Source organism: Rhinolophus sinicus, linkage group LG05 (genome assembly GCF_036562045.2).
Source record: "Rhinolophus sinicus isolate RSC01 linkage group LG05, ASM3656204v1, whole genome shotgun sequence".
Taxonomy (NCBI): Eukaryota; Metazoa; Chordata; class Mammalia; order Chiroptera; family Rhinolophidae; genus Rhinolophus; species Rhinolophus sinicus.
The window spans coordinates 84,027,428-84,043,791 of record NC_133755.1 but is presented as its reverse complement, the minus strand read 5'-3'; the positions used below and the strand labels follow the sequence as shown (position 1 = coordinate 84,043,791).

General features: G+C 41.1%; 1 protein-coding gene across 8 annotated transcripts in view; it reads right to left on the bottom strand.

Annotated features, from left to right (window-relative positions):
- LG05H6orf89 (linkage group 05 C6orf89 homolog) overlaps positions 1-12,382 on the bottom strand; it is a 33,880-nt gene extending 21,498 nt beyond the window's left edge. For 2 of the 8 annotated variants that reach the window (XR_012496566.1, XM_019738772.2), the window contains exons 1-4: positions 12,248-12,374; positions 6,932-7,022; positions 1,350-1,557; positions 683-896 (exon numbers count right to left, since the gene is read on the bottom strand). Coding sequence is in view for 6 of the 8 variants with exons in the window: in XM_019738772.2 (XP_019594331.2) it covers positions 683-896; positions 1,350-1,538 (403 nt within the window). In the remaining 2 variants the exon portion in view is untranslated. Of the gene's footprint in view, positions 1-682; positions 897-1,349; positions 1,558-2,480; positions 2,725-4,261; positions 4,305-5,805; positions 5,915-6,931; positions 7,023-12,247 lie in introns of all 8 variants that reach the window. The other 6 variants (XR_012496565.1, XM_019738770.2, XM_019738775.2 and 3 more) reach the window with 5 other exon arrangements.
- Between the last annotated feature and the right edge of the window lie 3,982 nt (positions 12,383-16,364).

Here is a 16,364-nt window from a genome sequence, read left to right as displayed (position 1 = left end):
CCCTGTATTCTTTCTCAAAAAGTAAATTCCAATTCTTACTACGTGTTCCACTATTCTCAAAGGGAACTCCTCAAAGGATCTGTCAGACTAGGATTTCCTATGCTGCCGCTGATGCACTGTCACCAAATTTAAATGTGTCGTAAATTCAACTTATTAGCAAAATTGTACACTTAGAAGGACGAAGTGCACTGTGAGACAGAGAAAAGACTACATTGCAAGAGGGGGCTGTATCTAGACACCCTAACCCAACAGGCTAAGGACTATTAGAGGATCTGGTTAAAAGCACGCCGGACTCAGATGCTTTCAATAAATCAATAGCTACTTATGGAAACGTCTATTATGGACAGGGATCACAGGCGAGAAAAGGGTAGAAAAGATACATTCCAATCCTTCCTATGAACAGAAATGCTCGTCCTTACCACGAGTGTTTTAGAATGAGGGGATCTGAGTTTGGCTACCCCAGATGTGTTTCTCAGGCAAATTTTTAAATCTCTGAGCCTTACTGTCTCAATCTGCAAAATGGGGATAATAAAACCTACGTTGCAATTTTGGTGGGGGGTTGAATTAAATGGGACAATACAGGAAAAGTATCTCTCATTAGATGTCAATAAATGTTATTTCCTTCCCCATCATATACTGTCAAGAAAGCTGTATCTCAAAAGTAGTAGATGCAGCACTCTACCTGGAAAGCATCTGTCTTCATCACCCCCATGCAGAGGAGCTCCCTTATTTTCCGGCATATACTTCTTGGTCATGGGCAAGGACATCAGCCGGATGTGATGGATGAGTGAGCGCCAGGTGTGGGCTCCAGAAAGTACGGGCTCATGTGGTAATGGGCTGAAGGGCTGAATCACAAAGTAGGCAGTGAACAAGATTAATCCCAGGGTTGCGAGGACCTATAAGGGAAGACAGGAAAAGGATCAGTAATCATTGCAGCCAACAAAATACTTTAATACCAAGAAAATAACAGGCCTCTTCTACTATTTGTGCTCTAGGAATGGATCCATTTCCATACACAAGCCATTTATATTCACTTCTGAAAGCATTTCAAGTTTGGGAACTATGAAGACTGTGAGGCTCACCAAGCTTCTATTATATAACATGACAGGGAGTATGTCCGCCGTTCAAAAACACATACAAATACAGTTTAAATATAAATACACAGCTGTCACCTAGGATATTTAACAAAAGCCAAATTTCCCAGCAACACATGGTAACAACAGCGAAGGCCAATTTATCCACAGAAACACCAAGGTTCAATGGTGGAATCAGTCAACAGTAGTATTTGGAGAGAAAGTTGAAGTCTTTGCCCTCCATCTAAGTTTTTCCAAGTCAGAACACACTGTTACCTTATACACAGCTATAAGGAGAGGATACTGGGGTGGCCCCCTCAGTGGTTCATTCTTTTCCAGCAGCTGTGTGATAAACTTTTCAATTGCCTTCTCGGACATGCCACACTGATGGCCTGTCTGTCTCACCAAATCAACAGTCTCCGAAAGTTTGTCATAAATGCTGAGCTCATTGGCAGCAAGATCCATGTCTTCTAGGGCAAAATCCCTGAGAGAGAAAAAATACATGTAAAAAGAAACAACAGAGTTTCTTTAAAGTACTTTCTCCTCAAAGCTATTTGCTTTATGGAGCACAGTGCTTCTTGACCATCTGTGGAGAACCTGTTTTGTGTTTCTCCCAATCCACTTGCAGGCCCACACTTGAATAAAACACACTAGATATGTGGAGACAACGTCAAGTTGCTACACAAGTTTTTAAGTGTGACTTAATTGGAGGCTGGTAACAAACAGTTTACAGACCAGCACTGGTTCCCAAACACTGAGGAGCACTGGTCTGGAGCCCAATAAATCCCTCCTGGGACACAGAAACACCAGTGTCATCCAAAATGATTTCTGAAACCAATCACAAAAGATCTGCTACCGCTCGTTTACTAAAATAAAAAAAGAATATGGAGAAGTGTTGTTGATCAGTCCTTTCTTTCTAGTTATACCAGATAGACCTGTGAAACAAACAGAAATTAACTTCCACTACCGAATGAATGTTTTTTGGTAAGTAAAGTTTCACGGAGCCAAAATGCTGGCCAAAAAGAGCTCCCACTGGTCTTGGGCCACACAGTCTAAACCACCAGCAGCACGGCTACCGGTAGAAAAGACATCATGCCTACTGTGCCAGAGTTTGGCAAGCATTTTATACGTCAAGTGGGAAACGGGAAGAAAGAGGCAGTCTGAAAGAAACTGACACGAGCCATAATGGGCAAGGGGGTGTGAGAAGGTGGAGCGAGGCCAGCTCTGGGCTAGGGGCAGAGTCCACAGAAAGAGACGTCTGCTCCTTGTAGATGGGCCGTGGCAATGACAACTGGAGGCTCCTGGAGCTCGATGGTGCCTGGCTAAAAGCATCTGTGGAAAACAGCCACCTGGAAACTAATCCAAAGTTCCAACAGGCAATGGAAGGAATGTGAGCAGTCTTGTTACCTGGCCGGCCAGCAGCCAGGTTAATTGTCTCTTTCACTCTCCAGCCAGCCGCTGTTATTTTAAAACATCTCCAAATTTTCTCCTTATCAGACCTTGTAGGAGGAGAACTGATCACTGAAGGCAAGACTGGCTGTGAGGAACATGCTGACTCGCTTTGTTCCTGGCAGAGCAAGGATTTCAGGCAACACAAAAACCATGGCGTGGGAGCTCTTCAGACCTAGCAGGCTGCAGTCCTCATGCTTTTCTGCAAATACAGTTTTAGACAATAAAGGGTATTTCATTTCTCTAGTATAGACTCAACAGACCAAGATCTATAACTAATTTCAAGATGCAATTTGTTTTCAGTTATTTGAAAGACAAATGGTTTCACAGTGCCTCTAGAATCGAGAGTCAAATGGTACGCAGAATTCTCTGTATCATTTGTAAAACGAAATGGAATAGCTCTTTTCAAAAAGTGCTTGTGTTACAGAACATTAATACTTTTCTTCATCTACAGGAGGAAAAAAAGTGCTTGGGATTTACGCTCTCCTCTAATTGGGCTTTTTTTTTTTTTAAATGCAGATGGTCCTCTTATTTCACATACTTCATCCTCGAAGTGCTTCTAACCTCAGAAAGCACGGACATGGTACAACTCTGTTTTCAGTAAGGAGATGCCGCCACCTGTACAGCAGAGGACAGCAGTCATGTAGCTCCAGCGGAGAAAAGACCTGAAACGCCACAAGCCACATGTCTCCTCTTCTGGCAGCGCCTCCTAACAGCTCCTGTGTGGTCTCTTTATGACTACAAACCTTTTAATTCACTAGTTCTGGAGCATGCCTGCACATTAGAATCACCGAGAGTGCTTTTCATAAATGCTCAAACCAAGGCCCCAGACCAGATCAATTAAAGTAGACTCAGACTTTTAATGGTGGATTATCAGGCAGGTAACCTAGACTTTGAGGAATTGGGAGGGAGTGATGAACCCCACACACTGAAGGGGATACATCCTTTCCCCAAACTCTCTGCTCTTGCTCAAAATGTTTTTCTAAGGCCATGTAGACCTTCATTTCAAGGTTAGCTAAAAGCATGGTTTAAACTCTTTTTTTTTTTTTTTTAAATTGGGGAAGGTGACTTTATTGGGGAACAGTGTGTACTTCCAGGGCTTTTTCCAAGTCAAGTTGTTGTCCTTTCAGTCTTAGTTGTGGAGGACACAGTTCAGCTCCAGGTCCAGTCGCTATTGTTAGTTTTAGGGGAAGCTGCCCACCATCCCTTGCGGGAGTCGAACCGGCAACCTTGTGGTTGAGAGGACACGCTCCAACCAACTGAGCCATCTGGGAGCTCAGCGGCAGCTCAGCTCAAGGTGCCGTGTTCAATCTTAGTTGCAGGGGACGCAGCCCACCATCCCTTGCGGGACTCGAGGAATTGAACTGGCAACCTTGTGGTTGAGAGCCCGCACTCCAACCAACTGAGCCATCTGGTCACCCGGGAGCTGAGCGGCAGCTCATTGACTTCATTTTAGTTGCCGAGGGTGCAGCTCGCTGGCCCATGTGGGAATCGAACCGGTAGCCCCGTTGCCCAGAGCTCGCGCTCTAACCAACTGAGCCACCCATCCGCCCCTAACCTCTATTTTTAAATGTGTATTTTCAAAAAATGGTGCTGAGACAACTGGATAGCCATATGCAAAAGTATGAAGTTGGACTCTTCCTTTTACCTTACACAAAAATTAACTTACAATGGATCAAAGGCCTAAGCTTAAGAGCTAAAACTATAAAACTCTTAGAAGAAAAGAGGAAAATCTTTACCACACCGGATTAGGCAATGGCTTCTTAGATATAGCAACAACAGCTCCAGCAGCAAAAGGAAAAATAAATTGGACTACGTCAAAAATGAACAATTTGTGTTCTGTAAATGATACTATCATGAAAGTGAAACAACCACCCACAGAATGGGGGAAAATATTTGCAAATCATACATCTGATAAGGGACTGGTTATCAGAATACATAAAAAATTCTTACAATTCAATAGTAAAAAGACAAATAACCCAATTAGAGAATGAGCAAAGGATTTGAATAGACTATATTCTACAAAGATGATATAGAAATGGTCAATAAACGCATGAAAAGCCAGCAGGGAAATAAATATCAAAACCACAATACGATACCATTTCTCACCCACTGGGATGGCTTTCTTAAAAAAGTCAGATAATAACAAGTGTTGGCAAAGACGTTGCCACTTGGAACCCTGTACACTGCCAGGAGTATAAAATGAGCAGCTGCTTTGGAAAACAGTTTGGCAGTTCCTCAAAAATTTAAACATAGTTACCATATGGCTCAGCAATTCCACTTTTAAGTATGAACCCAAGAGAATTCAAAAACATACATTCACACAAAACTTACACACAAATGTTCAAGCAGCATTATTTGCAATAGCCCCAAAATGGAAGCAACCCAAACGTCTAGGAACAGCTGAATGGATGGATAAAACGTGGTACATCCATACAATGGAGTATTATTGAACAGTAAAAAGGAAGGAAGTACTGATCCGTGCTACAAAATAGATGAACCCTGAAAACATTATGCTAAGTGAAAGAAGAGAGTCACAAAAAACCATAATTATATGACCATAATTCACAAAAAATAAAAAACAGGTAAATCTATAAAGACAAAAATTAATTAGTAGTTGTCTAGTAGTTGTCTAGTAGGGTTGGGGAGGAATGGGAAGTGACTGTTAATAGATACAGGGTTTCTTTCTAGAATGATAACAATGTTCTAAACTTAGATTGTGGTGATGGCTGTACAACTTTGTGAATATAGTAAAAAAAACACTGAATTGCGCATTTTAAGAGGGTGAATTTTATGGCATATAAATTACACCTCAATAAAGATGTTTATTTATAGAATTTGAACTTACCCCTGTTGTGGCATTCATTACACTACACTGTCATGATTCTGTTAAGTTACTTGGTGTATTTCCTTATCCAAAAAATAAGAGGATTGAACCAGAAGGTTTTTAAAGTTCCCTCTAGCTCTAAAATTTTAAGAATGTATGAACATTTCAGAAAGTAGAAAAAATCCAATTCATTAGAAACTAAAGACTTATGTCCAACTGCATTCTTATATTTCCAGTTCCAGTTAGGCCCTCCTACGAGGCCAGGCACTTGCTAAGCAATCTAGGAACATTCTCTCAGTAAATCATCACAGTGATTCTGTAAGTTAGGTGTGATTAATCCCATTCCACAGATGTTGAAACTAAGGCTCAGAGAGGTTCCACGACTCGCCAGGATGCAAACCCAAGTGTGACTTCAAGGTGGGTGCTTTTAACCTTTATGCATACTGCCTCCCTTACCAAGTATTTTCCTATTCTGAGGGGGCAGTTCCAAAACCACAACACCGTGTCCCTTGATTATCACAACCGAGTTGCTGAGAACTGGAAAAGAGATCAACTACAATGAATCCTGGAAAAAGAATAAAGCAGTAACTTAGTACAATATTCTTCACATCTTGGTTTTGTAACTAGTGATTCTAGAGATAACTTTTTCCTGTTCAATTAACAAAGATACGTATTCTAAGCAAGCAAGCAGGAATAGTGTTCATTTAAGCACTGGATAGCCATATGCAAAAGTATGAAGTCGGACTACAAAAAATTAACCAACAATACCTAGTCAAAATCCATTAAAACTTGCTAGAGAACTAGCAAGGAGCGCAGAGGGAATTCTAGAAAAATTCCAATAGAGACTTTTCAGGTATTGGGAGGTGGGGCATATGCACCTCGGGCAGAAAAAACATCATACTGGCGTGTCCTTAGGGGAACTGTGAAGGGGACACTGCAGTTAGGCTAAAAGGAGGACCAACTATCACCATTTTTGAGGACTGTTTTATAACTTTTGTAAACCTCTGCCCACTTTTGATACACATAAAAATCTCATTGAACTCCCACTTTAAATTGCAAAAACAATAGTTTTTTGGTAATTCAAGTATACAATATTAAGATACTGAATATATTTTTGCAAGCTGTACATCTTTCTGTGAGATTCTGACACATTTCCCAAGTTACCGGAAGGGAATTTACTAATAATTTAGTGAAGTTTCTAAAAGCATAGAGGTCTTGATAAAAAGCCCTCCTTTTGCCTTAGGTCAGGTCAGCGATTCTCAACAGGGGGCAATTCTGCCCGCCAGGGGACATTTGGAAAGTCTGGAGACATTTTTTGTTACACTGGAGGGGTACTACTGGCATCTAGTGGATATGATGTTAATTAAACAACAAAAATCTTGTCCTTTTACGTCAGGGTTTCACACTAGCAGAGCAGCTCCCTCCCTACAAACTACTGAAAGTCAGCCCTGGACACAAGGGTTTGTATGAAAATAAAATCTTGTCCCTTAAAAAAAGAGAAATCAAACACAAAGTCATGGTTAAGCATCAAGTGTGAAGGGACTGAGTGAAATCAGCCGAGGCTTGATGGCAATCCCTTTACCTCCAGAAAGAGGGTCCAACTCTGGCAGAATGAGCTTTGTCACAGAGGAAAGTTCCGAAGAGTGAGCTTGACTCTTAACAGAAGCTTATACCTGCAAGGGGACAGGCAGGATTACTGGCACAGTTACAAAAGTCAAGGTATCATGCACCACCCGGGACCTACCGAAGTGCCAGAACCTCTGGGAGGGGGACCCGGGTGCAGAAGTTGGCAGACCTCTTCCCTGCTCATTACAGGCACACCCCCAATTAGGAGACACTGCTTTAGAACAGGAGTTCCGAACTACAGGCGTGATTCTGATCCCCAGGGGACATTTGGTACTATGTGGAGACATTTTGGATTCTCAAAGATGAGAGGGTACGAGTGGCATCTATCTAGTGGGTAAAGATTAAATATACTATAATGCACAGGACAGCCCTCCCCCACAAAGAATTGTCCTGCTTAAACGTTAAGAGTACTGAGGTTAAAAAATCCTGCTTTCAACAGAGGTCTGGGGGAGGTAAGCCAGGGAGGGGGCTGTCCACTTCTGAAGGAGTACTTCAGGAATGGGAGGAAGAAACTGACAGCTCTGATGAAATATTCTCTACCATTCCTTCTGGGTCTCAGTGTAGAAAAATACAGGACAGAGGCATAACTATAGAATGACTGACAGAACTGATCAACGAAAATGTTTAAAGCAGAAAACAGGTTAGGATGTCAGACTAAATGTAAGTCTCTCCTTTGCCCTGTTTACCACAGAATTAATTCCTCTATTGGTATCAGTATGTCCTATAACTGATGTGGCATCACCCTGGAGGTTCTCAGCTTTTCAAACTAAACAGCTTGCCAGCGAGGCAACTCTCACGTGCAATACGGATTCCTCTGGTTAAAACACTAAAGGGGAAACACTGCAGTTCAGAAAGAAAGTTCAAAAGCCCATCTAAATATGTCCCAATCTTCAACAGTGGGAGCAATATCCAGAGAAATATTAAATTTTCTTTTCCCCTACTCGGTTCTTTAGTATTATGCTACCTATACAGTATGAGAATCCGTCCTTTAGTGTTATGAATATATTGCATTCTATTTTGTCCAATGATTCCCATTAGCTGAAAATACGTTCTACTATAGGCAAACAATGTGGTCTTTGGGTTGTAATAAAAACCACTAATAAACATATTTAAAGGAAAAATAATTGATAAAACATTAAGACATGATTTAAAAGAGTAGCAATTTAAAACTGCAATAAGTGATTAAAACTTACAATTGAGAGAATTCTACTTTTGTGTACTTTTATCATCACTTGAATCTAACAGTACATTTTCTGGACATCTCTGCCCAGTTAGATTTGAAGAGTCTGGTACTTTCTTCACTCCCTGAAAGTATGCCTCTTCCATTATTCTCCCAACTTTTTATGCTGAAAAATTACAAGCCTCCAGAAAAATTGAAATAGTACAATGAACATCTATAGATCCTTTACTTAGATTCACCACTTGTTAACACCTGGTCGTATTTGCTTTCTGTCTGTTTTTACCAGAACCATTTGAGAGTTAGCTGTGACATAGCACGAAATCACTTCTAAATGTTTCAGCAGCATCTCCTAAGAATAAGGACATTATTATATGTAACATTAGCCATCACTCTCATACCTATTTAAATTAATAATTCTCTAATAGTACCTAATATCCAGTCCATAGTCAAATTTCCCTAACTGTCCAAAAAGAGGCTAGTTAGCTTTTTAGAAATCTAGGACCCAACCAATTAGCTGTCACACGTCACAGTTAGCTGTTGTGTCTCTTTGGTCTACTTAAATCTAGAACAGAGCCGGGCTTTTTTTCTTTTAAAATTTAAAAAATTATCTCTACTTGCTCCTATCCTTACTGTTTCTAGTTTCTACTATTTAAAAAAATAATAATCCTTCCTCTCTAGATTTCTAGTGCTTGCACTCTCTCTCCTTCGGAGCCAAGTTCCTCAAAAAACAAAACAAAAAAAAGCTTCACTTTATCTTATTTCCTCGGTCTCCATTCATTTATTAACCTGTTGAAATCATATTTCTGTCCTCCTCATGCCACTAATACTACTTTCACTGAGGTCAGCAATGGCTTCTATTAGGTTGGTGCCAAAAGTAATTGAGGTTTTTGCAATTATTTTCAACCTTTTACCAATTACTTCTGCACCAACCTAATACCTGCCAAGTCCAAAGGTCGTTTTTTTCAGTTATCAATCACTGGATTTCTGCGCAGAAGCGGCCAGAACTACACGTGGTCTCCCTCAAGTGCCTTCAGACCTGGACATAATTCTCTTCTTTCCCAAGTCTATGCCCCTGAATAGCTATTCATCTCAGTTGTCCTTGACTTCATTCCTCCGTGGCTTTAACGACCACCTATTAGTGAGCCCCAAATCTCTTCCCCAGTCTAGAACTCTCTCCAGAACTCGACACAAATTTCTTACAGTTCTCTATATGTAATGTGTCCATAACTGAATTATTTTCCCCCTGCAACTGATTTCTCCTACTATATTCCTTTTCTTAATTAATGGAAACACCAGCTCTCCAAATTTAAAACCTCTCCTCCTTCCTCATCTCCAATGAACCAATCACTAAATCCTCAATTCTACCTGCTATATACAGAGGGTGCCAAAAAATATGTATATATACGCATTTTTTAAGAAAGGAAAAAAACTGTTAAAATTATAATACAATGAATGACACTAGCATTCATTTGATTAATGCCATCTTCTGAGCGAACGTCATACTACACATTGCTACCATAATTCAATTCAACTTCGAAAGGTAATACATAGATAACATCTTTAAAATGTGTACATTTCTTTGGCACCCCCGGTAGTTCTCACATTCATCACCTCTTTAGCTGTACATCGATGGCAGTGAATCAACATTTCTCCCACAGACCATCACAAAGATATATTTAATCTCTATACTTCCAGGCCTCCTCCTCTTTGCGGATCCATCCTTGACCCTTCCCACAATTTATTTTTCTGAAACACTAAATGGTTCACATTACTCATCTATTTAAAGCTCCTTGACTCCCATGCTCTGCCGGGGAACAAGTCAGCATGGTGGTTAAGAACACAGGAGTTGAGAAAAGCTGGAGGAAATACTAGATTCTCCATCTACTGTGTGGCCAGGAGACAGGATTTAACCTAAGCCCAAAGTTTTCATTTATAAAATGGGGATAATTGTGCTTTTCCAACAACATTGTTAAGGGATTATATTAATAAAATGATGTGTATAAAACATTTGTTCCAATACCCAGATTAAATACTTAGTAATTATTTTAAGATAAATTCCAAATTCCTTAGCATGGCCCTTTCTGATCTGGTCACTGCTTACCTATTCAGTCTCATTTCCCAATTCTTCCTCACATTCTTCACTGCCATGTCTTACATCCTCTTGCTTTTGTACACATCATTTCCTTTGCAGTAAAAACCTAGCCCCTAGTGGTTTGTCCAAGGACTGAACTTTTCCAAACCTTGATTTTTGCCCTTTGAACCTTAAACATAACTCTATCACTTTGTATGACATCTACGTCCTGGTCTCCCTCTCCCAATAAATTGTTTCTTGAAAGCAGAGATAAGCAGAGAAAATAACAACACAAGAAACTAACAGCAGACATGGAAATTCAGCTCTGAGACATGGAACCTGACCACTGTCTGTTGAAAAAATTTATAGAAAGGACCTAAAGTGATCATTCTGTTCCCAAATTAATTTAACTAATGGTTTATTCATTTTATTTTTTATTCTTACTATTAAAACAACACACACATACATTAGCCTAATGAAGGTTTAGGTTAGTGGGTCAGGAATGTTACACTTTTTAACATTCTCTATGGTGCTATAAGGTAACTGTGGAGGAATAAGAATTCAAACTGGGTCTTGAAATCTGTTTTGGTCCAAAGTAGAAAGGGCCTAACAAGACAAACAGGCGTCTCTCTGGTAGGCAAGCTGGGCTATGTGAACTTCAGTCAAAGCTGCCATGTAGTGAAGGGGACCAAGTTTTGCCAACCTAAAGCTGCCTTTTGGGATACTCATTTTAAGCTGGTAATTAAAAAAATATTCAGAAAGCACCTTTGACCCTCCCCCCATTCCCTGCCTAAGAGATTCAGATTAAAAAAAAACCACCTAATTCAAGGAAGGGGAATCTTAACATGGCTACTTAAGCATTAGACAGGAAGATTCCATGCTGGAGTCTGTTGACTAAACACCTCCCATTGTTTTCTGGGTTGCCTAGCAAAAATTTACCTGCCAGGTGTTCTGCTCTTCCTCAATTACCTGCACATGGCTCATTCTCACTTTTGAAGTCTAAGATCCCATACCCCACTTCTCCTTTGTCCAAAATGACATACATACCCAATTTTGCCTTACCGTCTTTGGGAATTTCATGCTTATGTGAATTCCCTGTGTGGATGTATTACAATCTTGATTTTTTTTCCCTGTTAATTTGCCCAGCTAAAAGAACTTAGAAAGTGGCAGAAAAAAAATTTTTTTTAGCCCTGTTTCAAAGTTGAATTAGGTTCAAGCATGTTGTTCCTTAGAGGGAAATTGTGATTACTCCACCTCAACGTTAACAAGGGAAGATGTCCATAGGAGATTCTACCATGGAAACAAGCAAATGAGCAACTAGAGGAAGTCAGAATAACAAGCGTCTCGGGGTAGTCTCTATTATAAAGTGGTAACAAAAGAAATACATTAGCGGATACCAAGGCTATGTGGACTCTTGAACCAGAAAGTGTAGCTTGTAGGATTATCAGTCCTAAAATACTATGGTGCACAAGGCAGGCGGATTTCCTTGTACTAAAAGGCGATTACAAACAACTCATTTACTCAGGTCAATAAACCAAGTCACATTCCTTTTCGAAATCCGAGATGCCATGTTTATCACATACCAAGTCCACACTTAAAAAAAATAATAATCCCTCTACATCTAGAAAACTATGTTCCAGAGGGGGGGCGGGGAATCTACTCTCAATATACAAAAAATTAGAAATCTGTCAAATGGGCAGATTTCGCTAGTACCGCTCGTGCTTAGGACACTGCTATGACGCCTGCGAAACAAGTTCAAGCTGCGTGGACTTTGCTTTGTTCTCCCCGGCAAAGCCAAGGAAAGAAAGGGCGATTTCTTAAGGGAGTCGACCCCGGGGAGGTGCCGAGAGACACCGTCACTCTGCAAAACTCCAGGGGTCAGAAAATAGGTCAGCGTAGGGGCAAGGGGTGGCAGTGGCGGTAAGGGAGGAGGGGCTGCGCGAGGATGTCACAGAGGGTCGCGGGGGCGACGCTGTCACGGAGCGGCCTCCCCCTCCCGGCCTCGGGCCCCAGTCACTCACATGCGGGGCCAGCGCCCCCTTGGGCTCCTCCCGCCACGGGGACAACAGCCGCCGGGCGAGGCAGAGAAGCCGACAACTTCCTGCTTCCGGGCGCGGAACCGGAAGCAACTCCCACGCTACAGGCGAGGATGGACGCCCTAAAGTAGCTCCTTCTTCCCGCCCCATGCTTCCGCCCAAAACAGAAACGCGCGATGTCATAGCGCATGCGGAAACTCTCGCGAGATCTGCAGAGCACGGGTTCTTGCTCCCCCTGGCGTTCGGAGTTCCTCTATGCTCAGTCTACACAGACGACATACCTGAACTGATTCCTTCAACAAGCATTTATAGAACCCCCCTACTACATGCCAGGGAGCATGTTAGGCATTAAAGGGTGGGAGTGGGAGGGATATGTAAATGGAGGACAGGCCCTTACCGTGTTTCCCCGAAAATAAAGCCTAGCCGGACAATTAGCTCTAATGCATCTTTTAGAGCAAAAATTAATATTATATATGATATGATATGATATATGATACTGGGTCTTATAAAAAGACCGGGTCTTATATTAATTTTTGCTCCGAAAGACGCATTAGAGCTGATTGTCGGGCTAGGTTTTATTTTTGGGGAAACACGGTACCTCTGGGAGCTCCTTGTCTAAGAAAGACAAGCTAAAAAGTAGATATACACATGACCCTCTTGATTGCCAGACGTTACCAAGCACTTTATACTCGTGAAACCGCCTCAACAACCCTGATATAAAATGCCCCATAACATTTATCCTCAGGTTTATGGAAAGGTTAACTTTCTGAGACAGGATTAAGAGAATGAAAAGACAAGCCATAGAGGGAAAGAAACCAACAAAGAGCTTGTGTCCAGGATATATAAAGAACTACAAATTTTTTAAAAGAGCCAAATAGAAAAATGGGCAGGAGATTTGAACACAAAAAGATGATATCTAAATGGCAAATATGCCTATGAAAAAGTGTTCAACTTAATCATTAGTTGTTAGGGAAGTGACTATTGAGATATTCTCCAGGTTCTAGAATTGCTTAAATGGAAAAGCCTGGCAACACTGAATGTTGGAGAGGAAGTGGAGCAACAGCAACTCATATATTGCTGGTAGTTGCTGTTAAAAATTTTTAGTAAATTGCTACAGCCACTTTGGAAAACAATCTGGTATTAACTACTAAAATACAACATACACATAACCTCTGACCCAGCAATTTTACTTCTAGGTATATACACCCACAAATATATGTACAAGTTTAGGAAGATACATGTAAAAATATTTGTAGCAGCATTATTTGTAACAGCCACAATCTGGAAACATTCCAAATGCCCATTAACAATAGAATATATATTGTATAGTCATGCAACACAATACTACCATGTTTCCCTGAAAATAAGACCTAGCCGGACCACCAGCTCTAAGGCGTCTTTTGGAGCAAAACTTAATATAATATAAATAATACAATACCGGGTCTTATATTAATTTTTGCTCCAAAAGACACATTAGAGCTGATGGTCCAGCGAGGTCTTATTTTTGGGAAAACAGGGTGCACAGCACTGAAAAATGACATAATGGCCACTATATATAACAACATGGATCTATATCACAAACAATGTTAAGCAAAAGAAGCCAGATATAAAAAAAAATGTTTACGACTCCATTTATATAAATTTCAAAAACAGGGAAAATTAATCTATGAATTTAGAAGTCAGAAAGTAGTTAACTTTTGAGGAGCGGGGAGGAATATCAATTGATGTAGTTGGAAACATTTTTTTTTCTTGATTTGATAGTGGTTATGCAAGTGGGTTTATTTTGTAATAATTAGTTGAACTATCACACTTAGGATCTGTCCACTTTTCGGGATATATATTATACTTCAACTTACATTTTTACTTAAAAAAAAGTGCTCTAGGGAGTCCAGATGTCCTGTAAAGCCCATGTTTTCTTGGCCCTTCCTGCCACTCTCTGTACCACAACCTGAGTGGCACTTCCAATGTACAAATCTGATTCTGTCTCTTCAGAGGTCCCTACTGCCCTCAGAATCAAGTTCCAAGATCCTTCATGATTCCTTCACACTCAGCTCCAGGACAGCCCAAGAAATAAGCTCTGACTTCCGAAGCTTTTTATAATGCTCCATATCTACAGAGAGGCTTCAACATTTTCCAAATCTCAGCTCAGGTGATCACTCCCAGGGAAATCTCTGGCTACCCAAAGCCAGCACTGGAACAACCAGAGCTCAGGAAGCACCGTGTGCTTCCTCATTACCGCTATCACTGCATTCTCCTTCCGCTGTGTGTTTGACTGTCTCTCCTAGAATGTGTTCCTTTGGGGCTGGGCACAATGCATGTAACCCACCTCTATCTTTCTCAGTGCCTAGTGGCTAGTAGGTGCTCCAGGAAAAGATTTAGGTCTTGAGAAAGTGACTTTGGAGGTGGCCTGTAAGGATTCAGACACTGGAGCCTGATAATGGACACATTTCAGGCACAAGGTATAGTGTTGAGAGATTCAGAAGCAGGGAAAATGAGCACATTCTGAGAAGCTAGAATTAGGGTTTCTGGGCGGGTATTCCTGTGTATTCTCAGGAAATTTTTTTGCTTTCCTGTTCCCAAATCCCGAGACACAAACTGTTTTCTGTTCTCCATGATAAATCATTTCCAAAGAGTGACGGCCAATACTACCAACCACCTGGGTTCAAGGAGCCGATTTTCCCAATTTCCCGACCAACTTTTCTCGGGATTTGGGACGCGAAAGCAAAAAAATTCCCGAGAATTGGTGGGAATTCCCTCCTGGAAACCCTAGCTGGAATGTCAATCTGGCTGAGGCTAAGGCTACTTATAGAAGAAAAACAATCTTTAAAGATCAGTTTGCCCAGGAAGGCCTCAAATGCTAGGACTTTAATCTGTGTCAGTGGGGAGCCACTGAAGATTTTTGAGCACAGATGCGACATAATCAGAGCTCTGCTAAGGACATATACACCCAGTGGAGGATGAAGGCGAGATTGGAAGAAGGAAAATTAACTTTGGAAAGTTCAAGGGAAAAACAACTTTGATGGTCTAGGTAAAAGGAATGGAAGAATGAGAATCCACTTAAGAAACATTTCCCAGGTAAAAGAGATCAGAAAGGCTGCTGAGTAAGTAGAAAGGCTCAGGAGAGGAAGGCAGGGGAAAGGCTTGGATTCCAGCCTGCAATAAATCCTGGTGGGCCCTGAAGCTAATTGCTTCCTCCAGATGGTCACTCAGAGCCCTCCACTCTAAAACCTTGCCAATGGGAGACTGAGATGAGATCATGACTGTGAAAGTGCTTGGTAACCTGCAATGTGTGTGGGGAAGTAGATGAGGGAGTGTGAGGAGTCAAAGATATGTCTGGTGATTAGGACAATAGTGATTGGAAACATAAGAGGAGGCACTGGTTTGGGAGAGAGGATAGGGAGGGAAATGATGGGTAAATCTACTCGTTTCCTTAGTAAATTGTTTGGCTTCTCTCTTTGGAGATTTAGAAAAACCTTCTACAAGGTTACCAGGTAATAGCACCCTGTGTAACAGAATTGCTTGTTTGTGGGTTGTTGCCTTATCTCCATTCAGCCACTGGAGGCTCTCTCTGTTCAGGTTCCAGTAGGGAACAGGCCCTGTGTGAATACTGAACTGAACTGAACTAGGATGTGGTCCCTAAGATGGGCTCTTAACAATTTACTTGGAAAAAAGAGAATCTGACACAAATAGTTAGACAACAATGGAAGGCCGCACCAAATTAAAGACCAAGAAGAAAGAAAGGGAGAGAGTCTACTGTAGACAGGAAGATACAGAATAAATGAAGTAGATACAAGCTACTCTAATTTAATGTGAACTATTATCTAAAACTCAGACAAGCCCTCTTTGTCAATTCCGTCCTGAAGTCACTGACACCCAATGTTCTTTTGGGGACAAAAAGGTCAACAAACATCAAGCCTCTTCAGGAAGGATTTTGGAATGACACAGCAAGACACTGTCTTATTCTTGTGAACCCCAATACTTCCTCACTGTGCCCTAAGCCTCCCAAGATGGACCAATGATGAAGACTTTTCCATCCAGCTCAAGAGTCACAAAGAGCAAATGAACACAAGACTGCAGGAGATGTAAAATTAGCTATACCTTA